Genomic DNA, 22,738 nt, shown 5'->3' with positions numbered 1-22,738 from the left:
TCAATTCTTCCGGTAAATCATTCTGAAACAGAAATGAACATAAACTAAATCGCTTAATTGAATAATTAATTAAGATTAATCTAATTTGTACAATACAAAGTGAAAGATTGACACAAAATTTACGTCCGTCAATTTAAAAGATAATAATTAGATAAGAAATTGAAATTGAAATTAGAAAAAACTTGATTGGCATGAAATTAAGTAGAAAAGGTTTGATCTTTCGAATTAAGCAAAAAAAGTTTAGAACTTTCGAAATTAATGAACATAAAAGTAACAAATTGACATACAATACCGAGTGCAGGAATCCAACAGCAAAGACAGGAAAGACCGCCGCAGAATTTTGTGTGCGCGGAGTTGAAGATACACTATGCCACTATGGAGTCATACATACGTCAAGTGGCGAGTATAGGTGTATTCGGGTTCATTAGGGTTAAGTCGGGTCATGTTAGCTAAGCATCAAGCCCCTCAAATTAAGTCGGGTTGTATTAGGTCGTGTTATCTTTTAACATCTTTAGTGGCGAGGTAAAAAGTCGTAGGTATATTATTATGTATACTCTTAGGGTTAAATTTTGGGGGCATCATTATTTGTGTATGAGTTTGATATTAAATATGAAAATAAATTGATATATGGTAACTAATTTTTTAAGGGTAATATACGGCATAAAACAAGTAATTTTAGAGTAAGAGAAGAGTGAAGCAAAAGTATAAAGAACCTTCTAAAGATATTCATATAGAAAAGAGCTTGAGGGAAGTAATTAACATGTATAATATTTAAAGCATAACTAGTGAATACCCCGAACATTGGCCTAGTTTGCTACTTTTGTAATTGTGCAATAGTTAGTTTTTTTAAAAGGTATTTAATAGTGGAGTGTGTATTAAAAGGCATTTAGTTGTGTGTGACGTTAGGAACGTCTTTTAATATATTAGTCTGTTCACATTTACTGAACTGAGCTGAACTGAACTGAATGGAGCTGAACTGAACTGAATTGATTGGAGCTGAACTGAATATTTTATGAGAGAAGGAAATTAGGAGCTGAACTGAACTGAACTGATTGGAGCTGAAATGAACTGAACTGAACTGAAATTAAGTAAATGTGAACAGGCCCTTAGTATAGATGTAGAGATCGATAGATCAAATACATACCTTGTATCATGTCTTGAATTTATTTTCTTTTGTGAAAATATTCACATTCACATATATTGAAGAGTAAAATAAAATACGAATTAGTAAATGCATTAATTGGAGTTTTGATTAAACAAAAACTGCAATTCAAGCTTACAGAAACTTAAAATATAAAATTATGTCAACAAACTTCTTAAAAAAGAAAATAACAACAAAAACATGTTTGGATATGTAACATGTACATAATACATGCATTTCCAAGCTAATAAGCCTTGGCCTTGTACATATTCTCCCCATTTTTTTCAGCTAATGAAGAGAATACAATTTAAAACATGTAATATCAATAATATTTCTCATCAACTCGATCGATCTCCTTATGAAGTCCAGAACACTATCTCAATGGCAGCTTGCCTATACATGTTCTCGACGATGATTGATTTATCTTGATCATTACCAGTAGCCTAATACAAATAAATAATTTAATAAATCAGTGTCTAATTAGACAATTAGTAGTGTAAGTAAAACGAGGCAAAGTACTCGAGTTTAGGTGGATGGGTGTTTGGAAAAGGTGATCGATGGACATTGTATCACATGATATTTACGTTGCAATTAATAAATTAAACCCCTTTTAAATAACTCATTTGTATATTAATTAAAAAAAAAAGGCAGTTAAGGTATTAAGCATGATCAGCGTTTAATACCATCATTCAATATAATTAGCACTCCATAAGAATTTCATTTAAGAAACTTAAGTACACTCTAGTCCTTTGGTAAAGCATAGCATAGAAGTATAATTTAACTAAAATTAATTAAACAAATAGTTTTAGTTCAAAAAAAAAAAATTTAACAAGTAAACAAAGTATTGTTTATCATATGCAAATTATTTTCCAAGTATGACGTATAATTTATAAAATGTTGTGAAATGACAACAGATAATTTACATATAAGGCATACAATTTCCAAATGTGTTACGTGCCATGCATAGTTAATTAAAAGAGTGACACACATTTATTATATGCTTTCTACATTTTAATGAGCTTAATTATTAGAATAACTACTCTTCTCAAGCTGAAATTTTCACAATTCAAGTTGAAATACTGTAATAAAATTGATGAGTATAAATATGTAGTATATTCTTGGACCTCATCAATTATCAACTTAACCTCTTAATTGGGTTCGTTTGGCATTGCCGTGGTTTTCGGTTTTTTGGTTTTTTGTTTTTTGAAAGTATATTATATGTACCACATAGTGAATTAAAAATTATTTAGACTTATCAAAATTATGATAAATTTGAAAACTGACAACAAAAAAGTGAAAACAACTTTTTCTTGTTTCCTGTTTTTGGTTTTTAGTTTTCAAAAAAACAGAAAACTGAAAACTAAAAATGATACCAAGAACAAAAAAAACAAAAATTAGAAAGAAAACTTACACGAGTTTGAAACATGAAATGGCTCCGATTAGCATCATCAGTAAAGATATTAGCCGCAAAAATCTCCATGGCATACTTCTCAAGAACACTGCAAATTGTAGTAAATAGAACCGGCTTCTTCGTTGCATAAACAGCGTATTGCGCAACGTTGCCACAAATACTCAGCACCACATTCGAAGCTGTCCATGTTTTTATTTTCACCTGACCAGATGAGCCACTTGCGTAGTTGTTGTTATTATTATTGTTGTTCATCAAAGAAACTTGGTTAGCCATAAATGCTTCCCTAGTAGTAGGGAGTGTAGCTAGCCTCGAGGTGGCTGGGACCGAGGGGCCGATTGGGAAGGACGGCATGGGTGGAAGTCCTTGATTCCGTTCTATCTTCTGTATCTCAAGCCTTTCGACGGTGTTTTGTAGGGTTTTGATGTAGTTCACTGCTTCTTCAACTATGGTTGTTTTATCTGCCTGGCCTCATGTAAATTTAAAATAATTAATTATTTTATTACATTGTATTATGTCATACAGTATTAATTATGTATATTGCGTATAAGAATTTAACTTTTTTTTTTTTGAATAGAATTTAATTTAATTTATTGTTTCTTGTTGATTATTATAACAAAGTTCTACATACGCTTTCTTTTTCTAGCTCTTTTGAAACGTTGTATTCTTTTCAGTTTTCACAATTAAATCATGGAAAAAAAATAAACAAGGAATTATTATATAACTGTTTTTTCACAAAATGATTACTTGGGACTTCCTTTAGAGCAATTCAAGGATAAAGCTTGCAAACTCCAACTTATAAATAATTGAATAATTTGTTCTTGCTAGATGTGCAGATTTTTAATTTCAGTTTCACAAAATTTTTTTTCCGGGTATTGGCATTTGGTTTAGAATGGATGTTCTTTTAAAAATAAAATTATTTCTTCTTGCTGGATGCTCTTTATTTTATTTTATTTTATTTTTTTTATTTAAACTAAAGGAAATTCACAATTTTAATGAATTTTCAAATAAACAAAATTATTGTAACGAATCTAATAACATCCGAAAAAGACAACACAAGGCTTTAATTAACGGCCCATTAATTAACGAGGTTCAAGTATATTGATAGTAATGATAATGAATTTGTGTGTATAATCTAATATTATATAATATAAAGGGGAGTTTTTTTCCCAAGTTTTTAGAGAGCCACGTAGGATCTAATTTTCTTAGTGCGCTATGTAGGATTATAAATTTTAGTATTAGCCAATTAAATAAGAGATAAAATCTTTTATAATCAAATAATTTAAATGCCATATAAGCAAAATTGGCGAATGGGATTTTTAAATTTAAAGTAATTAAATATAAAATATTATCTTTTGGTATTAGGAATTTTATCTAAATACATAACCAATTTTAGCACATATATTAAAAAAAAATTATTTAAAAAAATTCAAATAAACCGTGCATTGCACGGGTTTCATCTAGTTTATATGAAAACAAACTTTCAAAAATGCTTCCTGATAAATGCATGCATACCATGCAAACCCCTGGCCTTATAAATTATGGTAACTTTTTTTTTTTTCATTTCTTCCCAATTCAATCTCATTCAGTACCACCTTAAAATTGATAATGAAAATTTTGCATCAAAAAAATAAAAAAAAATTAAAATGATAATTTATGACACTGTTAACTTTAAAACGCATATGTTTGTTACATTACCATGAGTGTTGACACGTTTTTATCTTAAAAAAACACATAGAAAGTCATGGTCATTAAAAACGTTTAACCCATCCATCAATTCGAGACTTGCAGATAAAGGGATATAATGGTAAATTTACAATTAATTAATGGGATGATTTGCTTCCTTATTCACCATTATTTTATTAAAAAGTTAATTTTATTGAAAAGTTTTGAATTATGGAGAACGTAAAAATACTCTAATACAACAAAATTTTTTTAAGATTAAATTTTTGGAGGTGATATATAAAGTTTAAGATCAATTGAATTTTACATACTTGAATATCATTTGGCTTTTATGACTCTCTCTACACCAAAAATTAATTTTTTGTTTTTTTTAAAAATAACACCTCAATAAATCAACTTTACATAATGTAAATCCCTTAAACATTAGCATCCAAATAAAAAATGACAACAAATTAAAATAATTAAACAACTCTATCTCAAATCTCAATTTATTAGTCATTTATTTTTCTTTTGATTGGTAACAAATTGAATAATGACAATGACATGCAAAATTGTAATACTAGTATGGATTTTATGTGTTTTTACATACCTTAGCATTAAGTTGAGGGAGCAAAGAGTGAAGAGTTGCGAACATACTTCTCATTTTCTTCCTCCTCTCCCTCTCAGTCCATATGTGTATCTCATGCTCCGATGGCCCTTCCCCCTCCTTTCCCTTCCCTTTCATCGCTGCGGTTCGCCTCCGTTTCCTCTCCCCCGTTGGCTCCGTGGCTGGCACCGAAATCACCTTCTCGCCACTGGAATTGTCAGCTGTATCATTGGACAAGTTAGCCCATGATTGGGTTTCCCATAGAAATGCATCATTTTCATGATCTATTTCATGAGCCATTTTGGTGATAAAAGCTTGATTTTTTTTGTTTTTGTTTTTGTGAGTATAGTATAAGGTTTTTGGTTGTGAAATAAGGGTTGTGAGAAATTAAGGATGCCTTTGTTAGGATATATATATATATATATATATAGAGAGAGAGAGAGAGAGGGGGGGGGGACAAGACGTTTTACAAAGGTGGCAAAGTAATTTTTTTGTGTATAGAAATTAAAAGCTACAAAGGAAATATAATAAATGACATTTTAAATTATTACATAATTTAAAATAATTACCAAAATTTTAATTACCAACAAAGCTAACTGACTTTTGTGTACGATCAATAATAGATGTACTACTGATCTACTAGTCGTATATGCACACGATACATGTGTCTATTACGTAAAAATTTAATATTTCATAATATTTATAAATGATTAAATAAATATTACAGAAAAGAAACATCAAATAAAATAAAAAGAATGGAACTCCCTTCTTTAAGATACAAGCATTATACGATATAAATAATTTATTTTTTATACTCAAATTATTCAAGAAAGCAACCTTCACTAATTAGATTCTTTAGTTCTTTTATATATAAAAATTAAATAAGAATCTTTTTCTTTATTTTATTTAACAGGTTCTAAAATAAATTTATTTTCTTACGCCACCTCGATCTGGTTTTCTCAAACGAATAGAATCGAGATTAGTAAGATTAAAAGATTGTTTTTTTTTTTTTTTTATTTGACAAGAATTAAAAGATTGTTAAGTAATAAAGAAAAGGCCGAAATACCTCTCCCCTCCTCCTATGGTTTTTAGTTTCTCTAGTCATTTAGTTAGAAATCCTCTAACTATTTCGGGGTTAGACTATTTTCGGCCTCTTTTTTAGTTTAATTCAGTCTTTTTATAAAATAAAAAATCAATTATTAATCAGCAGAATTGTAGTTTGTCATTCGTACATTTCCTTATGGTGGAGTGCAAAGTAGTTCGTTTTCCCTTAGTGGATAATCATGAGAAGATTGTTGGTAAATAGTTATGCTTGCAACACATTTTTAGGGTATGTTCTCTTCAGCTTAATTTTAGTATAGTTCAATTCCTCATTTCCTTCTCTCATAAACAATTCATATCAGCTCTATTTAGTTCAGTTCAGCTTTAATCAATTCAGTAAATCAAAATAGGCCCTTAATTTTGTATATACAATTTGATGATCTAAAAATTAATGTCAAATTACAACAAAAATCAACGAACTATCTTTTTGAAAAAACGGTATTTTTTTTTTTTTTGAAGGGTGGAAAAACGGTATTCTATAATGATAAATGGGTATGCAAGAGATATCCTACAGGCTACCGTGTAAGATCTTCTCAAGTGATAAACTGATAACTACGGGCTTGTTTGGCATCATTTTTGGTTTTCAGTTTTTTGTTTTTTCCAAAACTAAAAACCAAAAACAGGAAACAAGAAAAAGGAGTTTCCACTTTTTTGTTGCTAGTTTTCAAAAATATTATGATTTTAATAAGCTTATATAATTTTTGATTCATTATGTGGCATATATCATATACTTTTATATAACAAAAAACCAAAAAACAGAAAACCACAGCAATGCCAAACGAACCCTACATTATTTGATTCAATTTGCTACAAAATTGATTAGATTTATGTTCTTTTATATGTTGTATAACTTTTAAATTGAACAGATTTACACAAAATTAAAGTGTAAATTAATAATAAATACAAATGAAAAATCAAAATACAGGATTGGCAAAGGTGGCCGAAAAGGCCGTTTTCCGGGCTAAAAACAACTAATGCATACTTCAGCGCGTAAATTTGAGAGTTTCCTCAACTGTTTATAAGTGGGTCCCATATAAGACAACTCCCTCCATCTGTTTCTGTTAGAGAAACCAGTTTGCTATTCAACGACAACACTACTTATTTTTTTTTTCTTGTGCAAAATGTAGAAATTCTTTCCAAATGCTAGTTAAGGAGTAAATTATTGATGATTGGTGCATAAATGTTTCAAGATTAATCTTCAATTCTATTCCCTTGAAAAATCATTATCTAAACTTATAAGCTCTCACACTCTTTGTTGGTCTTAATCACTTCTTCGAATTATTTATTGTAATTTGTAGCTGTGAGCTTGTGAATTAAACTAGAGTAACGCTTTTCTAGCTTAACTGGCTCTTACTGTTATTGTCTCTATAACTAATCCACTTACTTAATTATACCAGAATATAAAATGCATATTCACGTTTTCCTTTTCCCTTGATAATAATTTAGTGGCCCAAGCTATTAAATTTTCTCTGGTTATGACTTGGCTCCTGACCAATAAACTTTCATAGCAGCTAAATCTTATCTGTCATTATCACTTTTAAAAGCAGTTATATTATATAGTTGTTTTGTGTAAAGATGACATTAATGGATCAATGACGTGGTGTTAATTTAGGAGAAATAACTGATATGGTTATTTGTTTCCTTTTTTATTTCAAAATTTTCCCTCTAATATTTGAGTATGATCACTTGGGCTTGGGTCGGTGTTGGATTGACCTGTGATGGACCAATACTTATTGATTCTAGTTAAGATAAATGAATTAGTTTGGCGAGCCGGAGTAGGCCATAGGGGGGCTTGGGGCCTTGGGCAGTTCAAGTCACTATTTATTTTGGTTATATCGATTTATTTGACTACTCTATAAAATTTGGATTTGGGCTAAATCATATTAGATTAGGTTAATTAGGGTTTGAGTCAATCGGGTCCAGGATTCAAGGTTATAGACGAGTTAAAGAGGGTAATAATCTGGTTTATATCAATTTCCGGTTGCTAATTAGCAAGCATATGACAAGTCATAACTGAAATTATTTTTTGTTAAATTTAAATTATTTTTGTTGAAATGAAATGATCGATTTTTTTGATCCTTTACTAAAATTGTGCTATATAAAACTACTTGAAATTTTATTTGGAAGTAATAATTTTTTTCATGTTAATACTTTTCTTGTTTCCATAGATGGTCGGTGAAGATAGAGGTTTTGAAAATGTCACAACACATAATTTGTCTTCACTTGACAGTTACAAAATTAAATCATCATGAGTGATCTTAAAGTATATTTTGAATAGTACTTCCCTAAACAAATTTCAATTAATAAATTTCTTTTAAGTGGTTTTCCTAGGGATTTTAGTTAGCTTTTCCTAGGGACATGATGTAATATGTAACAAGTGTTAAGTTGTTCTAGTACTTCTATTAGTCTATTACATAACATGGGTTTTCCTAGAGGCGAAAGTTCGATATGATTTTTGTTTCAAATCTAGCTTTCAATCCAAATTAAAATTAAAATTTTAAGTTCAATTCGATAATGTGTTCTATCATTAATAATTAAATATTAAATATATTAACGGATGAAGTAGTGCATTAACAACGTAAAAAAAGATGTTGCAACTTGCAAGTAAATGTAAAGGATGTATTAAACATTTAAACGAACAAAATCACAGTAAAGTGCTTGTACTTCCTTTCAACAATTTTCTATAGCATTAGAAAATCAGAAATTCTAACAAGCATGTAAACATTTTTTTTTTTTTTTGGAAGCGACACCTTGTTTAATTACCTTTACATTTTTTTTTTTTTGGGAAAAGCATGATTAATGATTTCCTCAAATTCTCATAAACAACAATACGTGGGCATCAGGGTGGCCCATCCAAATTAAAGCCCAACCCATCAAACATCACAACTACGGCCCAATCCCTCTATGCCCTTTAGTGATTTTTTTTTTTTTTTTTTGAAACATAGTGAAATTAATCTTTGTCATCTTTTTTTTTTTTTTTTTTTTTTTTTTTTTGAAGCCAAATAAAGACTATGACATTAAAAATATAACGGCGCCTTCCCTCAAAAAAAAAAAAAAAAAAAAAAGAAAAAGAAAAAAGATTTAAAGGCACCAAACCACCTTTAGTAAAAATTTAGGCCCATTTAAAATTTTGTCTTACAAATGAGTTACAAATTTTTCCCTAGACTCTAGTGTATGTAGCTTCCCCTACACCCCTTTTTATACTACACCGTTTAATGAACTAGCACCTTTTTCATATCTTTGTTTTTTCCCTTGTTTTAATTTCTTTTCCTTCTTTACTGTGCATTCAAACAAGTATAGTTTTACAAACTTCATTTGCTTCATTTTCTCTCTCCTCTTTTTCACCAATTTTATTTTCTCTCTCCTCTTTCACTTATATCATTTTCTCCCTCCTATTTTTTTTTTTTTAAAAAAAATTATTTTTTAATCTTCTCTCTCTTCTTTCATGGAGATCAATGTAAGTAATTCATACTTTTAATGATAGTTAGTCAATCAATTTTGATATTGCTTTGTCTTGCGATTATAATTGTACCATTATAATGTTTTGATTTCATAATTTTTGTTGTTTTGATTTTAATTTTGATAATGCTCTGCTTTTGGTATTGTAATCGTTGTTATTAGTTGATTAATAATCTATGTGGTATTGTTCTTCTGATTCGATTGTTATTTATTTTTGTTTGTAATTTCTTATTGTAATGTTAATATCTGATAGTTGTTTTTTCCAGTTTTGTGAGTTTCATATAAGTATCTATTGTTTTTTTAATTTTGCTAATGGATTAAGTTTACCGATTTTGTGCGTCGTATAAAATTAATATTAGTTTAAATAATGATCACTTCTATAATAATAAATGTTCACTTCTGTAACAATAAATGTTCATTTATGTTTAATGTATTTTTTAATAAAGTAAACTACTTGTATATGTTTATTGTAGTTGTATTAGAATATATATTTTTTTTTAATTTTGCTAATCGATTATAATTACCAATTTTGTGCGTCGTATAAAAATAATCTTAGTTAAATAATGATCGAATCACTTTTGTAATAGTAAATGTTCATTTACGTTTAAATTATTTTTCTATAACGTAAACTACTTGTATATGTTTATTGTAGTTGTATTGAATATATATGTTGTACATGTGAATTTCAATTATTTTCATTGTTTTGTAAACACTCATATACATTTTAAGTGAATAGATTTTAATATTTTCTGTCATAATAATGTTCATTTATGTAATTATAAATGTTCATCATATATTTATTCGTGATTATGGAATTATATGTTGTACATGTGACTTTTAATGATTATCACTATTTTGTAGTTTCAAAAATAATGTTCAGTTATGTAACGATTGATGATCATTTTTATTTTTACATATAGTAATCTAACTGTAATGGACCAAATGCATCATTATAATTGAACATTCTTGCAAATGTATTTATTTATTTATTACATGTTACATTATTGCAGTGGGAAAAAGAGGATATTATTATTTTTGAAGAAGCAAGTAAGTCTGAATTGGTGGGGAAACAATTTAAATCTACTGAAGATGTTTTTGAAATGTGTTCAAATTCCAATTATGTGATCAAGTCAATCAATGATCAAGTTGCTTCTAGTGCTCAAAACATCAAGTGCTCAAATTCCTCTCATTAGCTTCCAAAAATATACAAATTCCTATAAGTGCTCAAAGTGACTCCTAATATGTATAAGAATACCTTTAACCTTTTGTTATGAAGTACTATTCTTCTTTATCTCAAAAAAAAAAAAAAAAAAAGAAAAAAAAGAAAAAAAAAGAAAGAGAAGGTACTATTCTTCTTATTGAAATATATTTTTTTTTATTCATCTATAAGTGAATATTTTAATTAGTATTTGAAATTGATTATTTAGTTTCTATAAGTACTCATTAAGTTTTTGTAAAGAGTCATTTAGCTTTTGTGAATGATCAAAATTGATAAACATAATAATTTACATAAATCCTGCAATTTTCATATAAAATTGTAGGAATTATTCTGTAAACAAATAATATCTATCAAACTTTAAACGTAAAAAATTAAAAATTAAAGAACATAGAGTAATTATGTTAACAAATAATATCTATAAATTTATCAAACGGCTAAGGACATATATCTATCCATAAGTGGACATATTATATTATGCCTTTGCAAATCTTCTTGCTGTTATTCTATTATTCGTTTTTAGACTCATTGCATCCTCAACCTTCCGATTTGGCCAACCTGTTAATGAAAACAATTGTTATTAAACTAAACATTAAGTGCTATATAATTGAACATTATGTGCTACAAAATTGAACACTAAATAATATAACTTGTTTATTAAATTTTGCTCAAAACGTTAGCTTTAAAGGCACAAACCTAGATTTCTAACTTATTGTTCTCTTGTTGCCCAGTTTTTGAAGAAATTTTAAAGTTGAATTGATGTTTTTATATATACTTCCTTTATGTTATGATAAGAATGTATAAGTATAACTAAGCGTTATATTCATCAACATTTAGTTATCTATATTTGAACATATTTTTTTTATTATGTATGAATATGTGTCTTGAGTTTGTTCCAAAAAAAAAAGTGTGTCTTGAGTTGTAGGTATATCATCTCCTTTTCGCTTAAAATGGTATAAAATTTACAATTGTCTGTTATGAATGTTATGAACTTTTATAAATGTTCATATATGTATGTTGAAATGCTCATTATATTTAAAAATAATGAACATATTAATAAATGTAAAAGCACAAATATAAACTATTAAATACACATTTAAATGTATGTTATTTCAAGTTTTGTATGGATTCATAATATTTTATACAAATCATTGGTACATATTATGTTAATGAACACATATTAACATGTAATTATAGGTAAACATGATGTGTAAATAATTTCATTATATGGAAATGAACATATATTGCTTTGAAATTGTTCATTTTACCTATGCATCCGAGATATTATTTTTTCCACTGTAATACTCGACGCTTGTATATCTTTAAAAGTGTTGGACTACAATAAGACATTTTTGTTCATGGACTTTTTTTTGCATTTTTGTTTTTTTTTTTGGCATTTTTTTGTATTTTTTTTTTTTTTGCATTTTTTCTTATATATTGTAGAGGTGGTTTATCATATCACTGTTTTTACATTATATATTATTAATTAATAATTTTTTAAAAGAAATATTTGTAAATTTAAAAAGTTTGAGTAAATATATACTTACATTTGTGAAGAATAGTTGTTTTTCTTCTATGAAATAGATTTCTCTGAACTGAAATTAAAGCATAATCACAAGCAAATTCTCAAAAAAATTAGGATTTGTATTTATAAATTTATTTTTTGCTATAAACATGAACATCAATACTTACTCTTTTGATTTCCGCTTTTTTTTGGTGAACTTTGTTTCAGTTGTTTGATTTCGTTAGTTACTAATGTCTGCCATTGTTGAAGTTTTAGAGCTTAAGATGAGAGAGAAAATGGAGAGGGGAAATGAAGAGAGATTGAGATGAAATGTCAGTTTTTGAAATTTTTTATTTTATTTTATTTTTTTTTTAATTTTGTGGGGTAGGAGAGGTTATTGACAGCTTTTTAAATTAGATAGTGGGGTGTATAGTGGAGAAGAGTAGTGATACGCTGCGTTTTGTAGGGGGTGTAGGGATAACTCCCTAGCATAGGGTCTAGCCATAAATAATTACAAATGAGTGGGAGTGTAAACATTTAGGCCCATTTGAAAGTTCAAATATTGAACTCTGATCCAGGTCAAATTCTCAAGAGTTGACTTGCGTATTAATACTACCATCCGATAATTCATAGGTATAATAATGTTCAATTCTACTTCTTGTTAAAAAAAAATAAATAAATAAATAAAACCTATTTTTGTACATAGTATCAGTCACTAATCACCATATCATTGATTAGCCGATCAAATAATGCATAATAAGTAAACAAATTAAAGAAGAAATTGAAGCAAACATTAAGCAATGGATTATTCTTACTATTTACAATTAATTTAGTAGCTACATTAGGTAGTACATCAACGACCTTGGGAGCAATCCTCGTTTCCAAATTGTAGTTGTTTATTTGGAATATCATATATTATACGATGATCTACTTGGTGGTCAGATCCTAATATGCTAAAACCACCATCATCTTGTGTACTTTCAGTAATAGTCAAGCAATGTAAGCCAAAACCACTTTTGTCGTCGTAAAAAATAAATACTACATCAGGATTCATCACGAAATTTGCATTATTCGCAAACACCCATGTAACCCAAGGAAGTTTTACGGTTGGTGGACCACGTACACGCCTATAACAAAGGTCGTACCCTGCGTCATGAATTTTAGGATCATCAAATCTAACCACATTTGGGTTACTAGCTTCAATATGTGCTGCTACCTCGTCTTTAAAGACACGATAGGCCTCCGTGGGTAGACGACTAGAAGGTGTGCCTGTGTCGATGATGCATCCTCCACTTCCGTCTTCCTTAATGTCAAACACGCCACTAGGAAGTACAAGGTCCTTGTTACCTACCCTAATGCCGCGGAGGTCTAAGTAATAGTAAGACGGTTGTTTTGGATTTTGTAACATAGGGACGGTACTTAGCGTTGATACGGGTGGTCTAATATCGTCTCCAAATCGAAGGTACATTGGTGGCACAATGCCTTTTTGAAACTTTTGTAAGCAATATGAGAATTTTCCCTTAACTAGAGTCTCTGCTTGTTTTATGAAGCTAAATGCGCCTAAATTCATTCCAAATATTCCACTAACCTTATTGTCTTCATCATCACCTGCATTATAAGGGTATCTCAAATTATTTACATACATATCAAAGTAAAATAGGAAATAATTAGTTTTAATATGCATGTATGCATATGCATAACTTCCGTATTAAGAAAATAAACTACTCCGTATTATTATTATTATTTTTTTTTTCTATCAATCCAATAGGTGTTTGGTCTCAAAAAAGGACTTATTGATGGTGTTTATGATGCTATCATGTTAGTTAAAGAAATGATATGTAGAAGATCAGAAAAATCAACTAACCATCGATAAATGCCAAAAGGTATCATCAATTAAATTACTATAATTTTATCATTCTAAGACTGTTAATTACTATATATATATATTTGACGGGTAATTACTATATTTTCAGATAAATGTAATTTGCATATTTGACTACTTTTTTTTTTTGGAAAGAATATTTGACTATTTTAAATAATCATATTTGTTTTTTAAAATTGCTTTTAAAAAAGTTTAAAAAATAAAGACAAAATGGCTTATACTTTTTTAACCATGAGTAGATAACATGTGTCATTTTTGTTTTCGCTTTTAATATAAAGTTATTGATTAATTGATTTTGGCATTGTATATAGTGTTTCAGAAGTAGTGTACTAGTATTGATACCTTCTTAAATAAAAATAAAAATAAAAAATAAAAAAAATAATGGTGTTGATACCTTCACTAAAGCCTTGCATGTCGATACCGCAACCAAAAATAGCTTGGTCCAGGGCAAGAAGATCAGGGTCAGACTCGAGGTAAAATGTTTCACGAGCCGCAATGGCAACGACGACGCTACCATCTCCATACCGCCGCGACAACCTACAAGTGTTATCCACACATTCTCCGGTAGGAGGACACTCGGAGCAAGGGAGTGGACTATAACTTTTAGATTGACTTGCAGGATAAAAGGGAAATATTTGATGAAAGCAGTTTACACAATTTTCACATTGTGTCCAAATTAAGCCACTTGCAGTATCAATTCCTAGATAAATATATTGAAATTTTGTAGATGTATCAAATGTGCCAATTCCCAATTGAACATAGTGAATATAATCATCTATTCTCATTGGTAGTCGTATTACATCATCATTAGGGTTTAAAGTTTTGTTACTTTTATTATTATTACCTAGTCTTGCAAGTGACTTGAGCCTGCGGTTGGACAATTGCATATGTTCCTTCCTTCGTTTCGCGTCCGTAAGGTTTGCTCGATATAAAGGTGACTCAGGAGAGTCTCGATGAATTAGCCTAAGGCTAAAACCTCTGTGATTGTGGGTGGTAGTATTGTTGTTAATAGCATGGATGTTTTGAATTAGGGAAAGAAGGATAGAAATTAGTGAAAAATAAGCTAATTTTTTTGGATTAGCCATTGAAGCTAGTTGTTGAAAGAAAATGTGTTAGTGCAAAAAAATTGGTGAAATATATATGATTCAATTTTTCCTATACTACTATATATACCATGTATTCATATTAGGATTATCTTACTTATAGTTGCTGTAATCATCTTTTATTGCGTAGAATTCCTTCTATATTTATTTGGTGAAATCTTCATTCTTTAATCTTTTCTATCTTGAGGGGAACAATTTTTTTTTTTTTGGATAACAATCTTCTTTAATATGTGACGGCCTACTTTATTTCTTACAATTACAACCTACAATTCTTTGAACTTTTCATCTCCCCTATTTCCAGTTTTCCACCTCTATGAATTTCATATTTATTAATTTGAATATTTTCTTTCCTTTTAGAATTGATCACATTATAAGCATTATAGTCACATCATAATCTTTTTTTAAAGTACGTATAAGGTTTCTTCAATAAATAAATAAAATAGAGAGTATATTGTAGGGCTGAGCAAAATTATATATAAAAAAAAAGAGGAAACTCGATCTGTAATCGAACCGAAAATTAGGTACACACTAGATTAGTGCCCTTGCGATGTACGATTATAATAATTTTTTTCTCATAATTAATTTTGATATATATATAAAAATGAGGCAACTCATGTGGAATAAACAAATGCATTTATATCAATATACGAATCAATTTTTTTTTTTTATTACTTTTTCAGTAATATTCAATAATACTCCATTTAAAAGGAAAAAAAGAGTAAATATAAACGGAAAAATTTAGATTACAAAATAAAAAAGATATATATTTTATACAAAGATAATAATATAGAAGTATAAGATTTGGAATATATATTATTATAGTTGTATTATACACATATTCCAAAATAAAAGATTTTTTGCTAAAATGGGAGGGGGAGTTTTGGAGGGAAAAAACAGTACACATGTTACTTCCAGTGTTTGTTTTAATATTAAATTATTGATTGATGATTTTTTGGTTCAAACTGGGACATGGCCTGGCTCAACCAGAAGCTTTGATCTAAAATGACATATATATATTTTACATAGGCTCTGCCCAGCCCATAACTCAGTCATGATGTACTAGTACTTTGATAGGTTCACTGTTTAAAATTCTAACACATGATTATCTCTTTTCTCATGCATGATGCATTAGTTAGTTACTTAGGGCCTATTCAAATTTACTGAACTGAGCTAAACTGAACGAAATTGATTGGAGCTGAAATGAACTGAACTGAATTGAATTGAGCTAAAATGAATATTTTATAAGAGAAGGAAATTAAGAGCTAAACTGAACTGTAGTGAACTGATTGAAGCTGAACTGATTAAAGCTGAACTGAACTGAAATTAAGCTGAAGTGAACATGCTCTTAATTGTACAGCTTTGCATTTGTCTTCACGAAAAAATTCGCCTACAACCCTTGTATAAGTCATGTGAAATGAAATTTGCCTACAACCCTTGTATAAGTCATGTGAAATGAAAAATCTTCCCTTTCAAACAATAAAAAAAATTATAATTTGATTTTTGTTTTTAAAAATATATTCCAAAACCTTCTTTTATTTTTCTCCTTTGTGAGATCAGAGGACCGTTTGCCACTTGGTAAATGCATGAGAAAAATTCTGGTCTTGATCATGCATGTCTGCTTACTGCCTTACTCTGCTAACACTAACTGGATCCTTTCCATATAATAATATGACTACTTAATAAGGTTAACCTGGCCCCTTAGCTCTCATTCCCCAAATTTATGTTGTTAAGAATGTCAACTAGACCTTCAAGAGGACCCGTGACACTGTGAGAGTTTGTGAAATTCATGGGATTTGATAAATTAAGAAGTTACTTCGTATTTGATTGATACATGAAAATTTCAACTTCCCACAAAACAAGGGAAATAAATTACCTAGCCACCTTGGTCAATCAAAATTCATGAGATTTCTAAATTCCCACATTGTCAGCCAAATAAATTTTGGAAATTCCTAGAAATTTCACGAGATAAATAACTTTTCATGAAATGCAATTTTCTATAGGTGTCATCCAAACAAGGCAAGTAAGGGCCTGTTCATATTTTCTGAACTGAACTGAACTGAACTGATTGGAGCTGAATTGAACTGAACTGATTGGAACTGAACTGAACTGAACTGAAATGAATATTTTATATGAGAGGGAAATTAAGAGCTGAACTGATTGGAACTGAACTAAACTGAAATTAAGTAAATGTGAACCGGCCCTAATTGTGCGAATTAAACGTATAACGGCATTGTAAAATTTTGCCAACTAAACAACGTGTAGCATTAAGCTTCTTAAGGCTAAATCGAATTTAAGACTCATAGGCCTTGTTTGGTAAATGGCTTTTCATTGGCTTTTGGCTTTTTCATTTGGTCAAACATCCAAAATTTGTGTTTGGTAAATGGCTTTTTCAGCTAGCTGAAAAGCCAAAATGAAAAAGCTACTTGGAGTAGCTTTTGGCTTTCGGCTTTTGGCTTTCTAAGTTACTAATAGCATCCAACAGCCAATTTTACCAAACATGTTTACAGACTAATAAAAAGTCAAACAACCAACAAAAAAGCCAGTACAAACAGCCAATCAAACCAGCTAATCAAACCAGCCGACAGCCAACAGCTAACAGCCAATTGCCAAACAAGGCCATAGTTTAAGATAATTAATACTCGTAACATCATAAATATGTAGACGAAGGAAAGTTAAGAGGGAATGAAGTAGGACTAAAGTCAAGATCAAAGTGGAAAGGAGATCATACGTTAGGCCGACAGGGAGTTGGTAAAGGGTTGGTAAGGCAAGAGGACCAGCCCTTTTTTAGTTCTATGGAAAGAGTTGGTGGCCACCTTCTACGGATTTTTTTTTTTATACTAGTACTTTTTTTTTGGCACGTATATTCATTTTAATTTGCGATTTCCATTGCCTTACAATATATTAGTACGGCGGATATTGTTTGGTCAATTGTAGGCTGCTTAATACATTCCTTTTTCTCCTTTTTGAAAAAAAAAAAAAAAAAAAAAACTTCAATTTCCATTTTTCTCATTTTTCATTTTATAAACTAATATTTAGACTCGAACGATGCTGCGAGTTATCGATTAATTTCATGATTGAAATCCTTATTTGTAGTTAATTATAATAGAATGACATATAATATGGTAATAGTTTAGTAACTAACACTATACTTATAAAACTTAAGGTTATGAGTTCAAATCTTGTAGAAAGCTAGCTTTTTAAGCACATGAATAAACTCGATTGATTGAGGAAGGTGCCACGTGACACCTAAACCTCTTTAGGAACACCTTTTAATATATAGTATTTGCTTAATTCTTTGACTATTTTGGTTTTTCATATATTGACTTTATATCTAGCTATTTAATTCCTAGTGGCTTGCAAAGTTACAATTTATAATGATTGATTGTCAAGTTGAGTAGTTGCAAACTTGCAATGTTGTTTTAATGAATATTTCTTTGGAGAATATGTTAGAGTATGTTGTGCAAGTCTTCCTAATAGGAGATTATTCTATATGGATCATTTTATATATGGGTTAGATTGATAAAATATTTTACTTACATTTGTTATTGAAATGAATTTAAAACATTCTGTATTTTATTTTGTTTTCCTAAGTTATGCTTCGTAATCAATTGTTGTACTCGTAGTACATAGATTATGAAAACAACTCAAAAAAGTTACCCATATGAATATTTCACTTTCAGGATGATAAGCTTCGCATATGAATTTAAAATCTAATGAATTCGTTGTTTTAAAATAAGTGAACATTAGGTGAATAAATTAAATAAATAATACAAGGTGGACGTGGCAGGCTAGGAGACGAAAAAAAATGTTTAAATGCCTTTTTCAATTACAATTCAACATCTTCTTTTGTTTGTTTAGCGGTTGTCAAATACAACATTAAATAAATAGAACATTTTTTTTAGGAAAAAATAATTAAAAACTTCGTATTATAACAAACAATGTATTATTTCCATCCTAGATTTATGTTCATAAAAAATACGGAGTATGCCAAGCATTTTTTAAATTATTTGAATGAAAAAAATATGTCAAGTGTTAAGATTTGTAACTTAAAAAATCAAAATTCTCCATATAATTCAATCTAAGATACAAAGTTGTATAAATTTTTTAGTGCATGTGACCATGTGTTGGAACTTCAAGCGAAGCTCCATGATATTGTAATGACGTTTATCCCACCACCCCACCACATGGGTCCACCCACCTCTACTTTTCTTTTCACCAACCACAACCGGTCCAACCCTCCAATTTTACCTTTTTAATTAAATAAACCGGACTAAACCGGTCAATCTATTCCATATATATAACCAACGTAAGCATTTGTACACCATCAACTTCAAAAGTCATAGAGTTAATTAGAAAAATTAATCACAACACTAATCAAGATTAAGGCTTAAATTGCGAGAGAAAATCATAAAAATGGCGGATGTTGTAGTAGAGAAGCAAACCACCAATGAAAATCAACAAGAACAACCAAAAACTACAGAAATCAAGCATTCTGAAGTTGGTCACAAGAGTCTCCTTCAAAGTGATGCCCTTTATCAGGTATATATATTTCTCGATCTAAATTATAAATCATAGTCTAAGTTATAATTTCATATCTAAATTTTATTATAATATGGTTTTCATATATATATTTTTCCAGTATATTCTTGAGACTAGTGTCTACCCAAGAGAACCAGAACCCATGAAGGAGCTTAGAGACATCACTGCCAAGCACCCATGGTATGTAGTATGTGTTTTAGTATTTCGATTCGATTTTGATCTTTCGGGATTTAGTTGTCGCGTTACTAGTTCAAATTACACCATTGATGTGACTATTATTTTCAAATCGGGGAGATCGATATCACGAAAAGTAATTAATATTTTATTTTGGAATTGTACCAGGAATCTTATGACAACATCTGCAGATGAAGGGCAGTTTTTGAGCATGCTTCTTAAGCTGATTAATGCAAAGAACACAATGGAAATTGGTGTTTACACTGGTTACTCTCTTCTTGCTACTGCTCTTGCTCTTCCAGAAGATGGAAAGGTAATTGACAAATTAATTAAACTTATCCTAAGATTACTAAATATGAATATATTTCCTTAATCTTGTTTAATAGTTATTTTAGTGAATAATTTCAAATTTGTTACTAATTTTAGTAGAATTATGATGATTGGATTTGTGGTGGATTCCAGATTTGGTAAAATTGATTTAATTTTTGCAGATTTTGGCAATGGATATAAACAAGGAAAATTATGAATTGGGTTTGCCAGTAATTCAAAAAGCTGGAGTTGCCCACAAAATTGATTTCAGAGAAGGCCCTGCTTTGCCTGTTCTTGACGTTATGGTCGAAGATGTAAGTATTGGGAATTTTTTTTTATTTATGAAATCAGATTTATTTTTGCTGCAACTCTTGTAAATCATGTGATAGAATTGGATAGAAATTGATGTTTTTGGTATAAATTATGTGTCAGTTATTTTGAGGTAGGTGAGTAAATAAATTGGGTAGACCGATGTTAATGTGGTCAAAGCATAGTTAATGGTAGATAATAGGTTGGTAGAAGGCGAAATTACTACAGCTTGAATGTTTTATACCTTAAAGTTGGTCAAGATTCATTGATTTAGGTAATTGTACATGACATACCATAAATGAACTCTTTCTTAAAGGTTTATTCTAGGAGATCTTTTAGCTATTGTTTGAGCAAAAGGGCTGATAAGATGATCTGATGATCATTTGACTAGCCGATTTATGAAATATCTACTGAAATCACCACAACCATTTTAGGTATCACTGGAAACAAATACAAACATATAAAGTAATACGAGTAGTCTGAGTACCAATGTCAAATGTTACTACTTTGTACTAAAAACTTGGGGTGTAGTTTTGCTGAGTTCAATTATGAATTCCAATTTCCATCCTTTGTTGCATAGTACTGGTGTTTGTACGTAGGAGGATGAGCTAGTAATTAGTATGCACATACGGAGTAATAACTTGCCTAGTCTTGTGATTTTTTATTCGGAGAGTATGAAAGTGTCACATTGTTGTTGGTTAAGACAGGGACCATGGTCGTTGTGGCCATGTATAATGCCCATCACCAAATGGAGCACTTAGGGGCATGCATGCAGGAGTAAGTGCTCCAATACAATATGGTAATATTATACTATTAGTGTTTAGATGTCAAGCGGTAATGATCCCGATGAGTTGTAAGAACACATACATCGAATGCACCTACTAGTTCATCCATCAAGTGGGTAGGATATTCGGTATTGTAAATTAAAAAAAAAAAAAGTATAAATTGCACATCACCTAGGTCTTTTTGGATCTATCTATGCATTGAATCTAGTTGGAAATGTTCTTTAGTGGGGAAGAAAAAAGAGTTTTTGATTGTTTCATGCTACTTCATGTCAAGCTTTTGGACCCATGTTGATGATCTGGGTGTCTTTAATTGAAGGGTCAATTATCATTGTTAATTATGATCATATTTCTTAAGCTATTTAATATCTGCCACTCGTAATGCATTCCGTATACTAATACTTCTTATTCATGACTTGTTGGCCTAGCTAATGTGGGGGTTGTTTAACTAACTTTTATGGTGATTGAAAGGGGCTTGTGTTGAATTACTTGCTACTAAACCAAGCAAATTTTTGGGTCTAAATGATTAGCTTTTGAGATTTGACCACGGATCTTGAAATCTACTCTCAATAATTTAGTGACTAATTTATAAAATAAGTAATTTGAGGCCGAAGATATTTGTGTCTTGTCAATTTGTATTACTTCAACATTATCAAATTTGAGATGTAGACAAGAAGTCAATAACTACTTGGTTGGCATCACTTGCAAGTAACATGAACTTCCCAACCATGATACTTGCACGTTCAACCTTTGCTTTCATATATAATAATGTGTTCTAGGTAAAGAAATTAATGATTCCATCATTTAAAATTGACAGCCAAAGAACCATGGATCATTTGATTTTGTGTTCGTGGATGCTGACAAAGACAACTACTGGAACTACCACAAGAGGTTGATTGATCTAGTGAAGATCGGAGGAGTGATCGGATACGACAACACCCTATGGAATGGATCTGTGGTTGCACCACCTGATGCTCCCATGAGGAAGTATGTTAGGTACTACAGAGACTTTGTGTTGGAGTTCAACAAATCTATCGCGGCTGATCCTAGGGTGGAGATTTGCCAGCTTCCTGTTGGTGATGGTGTTACCCTGTGCCGCCGAATCAGCTAATCTGTTCCCACTCTTACCAACCAACCCTTTGGGCCTTGAGAATATTTTCAGCACTAAATGCATATTTTCTTGTTTTGTCAAGTTTTTGATTTGTACTTGTATAATTTTAATCATTGTAATATGGACCAACCCGAAAAAAAGAGTTGTGATACGTGGGCCTAGGGCTAATAAATGAAGGTTCTGTTATCGTTAACTAGTTCCCCTATATATTTTCCAACCTTAGTCAAGTGACACAAGTCGTAATTCACTGATTTGGATTGTGGAATCATGTAATGAAATTGGTAGATTATTAATCATTCTCCAAAAAACAGAAAAAAGTAGATGAATCTTTATTATTCCTGTAATTCTTGTACTATGGAGTATGTTCCAAAACAGTACGTCTTTCATATTTGAGCGTCTCATTTATAATATTATACAGAGTAATGATTTGT

The 22,738-nt window shown here is 30.0% G+C and overlaps 3 protein-coding genes across 3 annotated transcripts; 1 reads left to right on the top strand and 2 right to left on the bottom strand.

The window, feature by feature from the left end:
* Nucleotides 1-1,497: 1,497 nt before the first annotated feature.
* On the bottom strand, nucleotides 1,498-5,219 carry LOC145620093 (transcription factor bHLH95-like). The gene is made up of 3 exons (XM_081674740.1): nucleotides 4,822-5,219; nucleotides 2,553-3,014; nucleotides 1,498-1,584 (listed from the first exon to the last, which is right to left on the bottom strand). Exons 1-3 carry the CDS (start codon nucleotides 5,116-5,118, stop codon nucleotides 1,498-1,500), a joined length of 846 nt encoding a protein of 281 aa, XP_081530866.1. The 5' UTR covers nucleotides 5,119-5,219.
* A 7,732-nt stretch (nucleotides 5,220-12,951) lies between these two features.
* Nucleotides 12,952-15,065, bottom strand: LOC145620092 (aspartic proteinase nepenthesin-2-like). The gene is made up of 2 exons (XM_081674739.1): nucleotides 14,375-15,065; nucleotides 12,952-13,706 (listed from the first exon to the last, which is right to left on the bottom strand). Exons 1-2 carry the CDS (start codon nucleotides 15,063-15,065, stop codon nucleotides 12,952-12,954), a joined length of 1,446 nt encoding a protein of 481 aa, XP_081530865.1.
* Nucleotides 15,066-19,404: 4,339 nt separating this feature from the next.
* On the top strand, nucleotides 19,405-22,500 carry LOC145619229 (caffeoyl-CoA O-methyltransferase 5-like). The gene is made up of 5 exons (XM_081673875.1): nucleotides 19,405-19,622; nucleotides 19,723-19,802; nucleotides 19,965-20,109; nucleotides 20,288-20,419; nucleotides 22,014-22,500. The coding sequence occupies exons 1-5, from the start codon at nucleotides 19,497-19,499 to the stop codon at nucleotides 22,305-22,307; spliced, it is 777 nt and encodes a 258-aa protein (XP_081530001.1). The 5' UTR covers nucleotides 19,405-19,496; the 3' UTR covers nucleotides 22,308-22,500.
* Nucleotides 22,501-22,738: the final 238 nt, after the last annotated feature.

This window comes from Chenopodium album, chromosome 27 (genome assembly GCF_948465745.1).
Source record: "Chenopodium album chromosome 27, dcCheAlbu1.1, whole genome shotgun sequence".
Lineage (NCBI taxonomy): Eukaryota > Viridiplantae > Streptophyta > Magnoliopsida > Caryophyllales > Amaranthaceae > Chenopodium > Chenopodium album.
The sequence above is the reverse complement of the archived record's forward strand: the minus strand, read 5'-3'. Positions and strand labels throughout refer to the sequence as shown.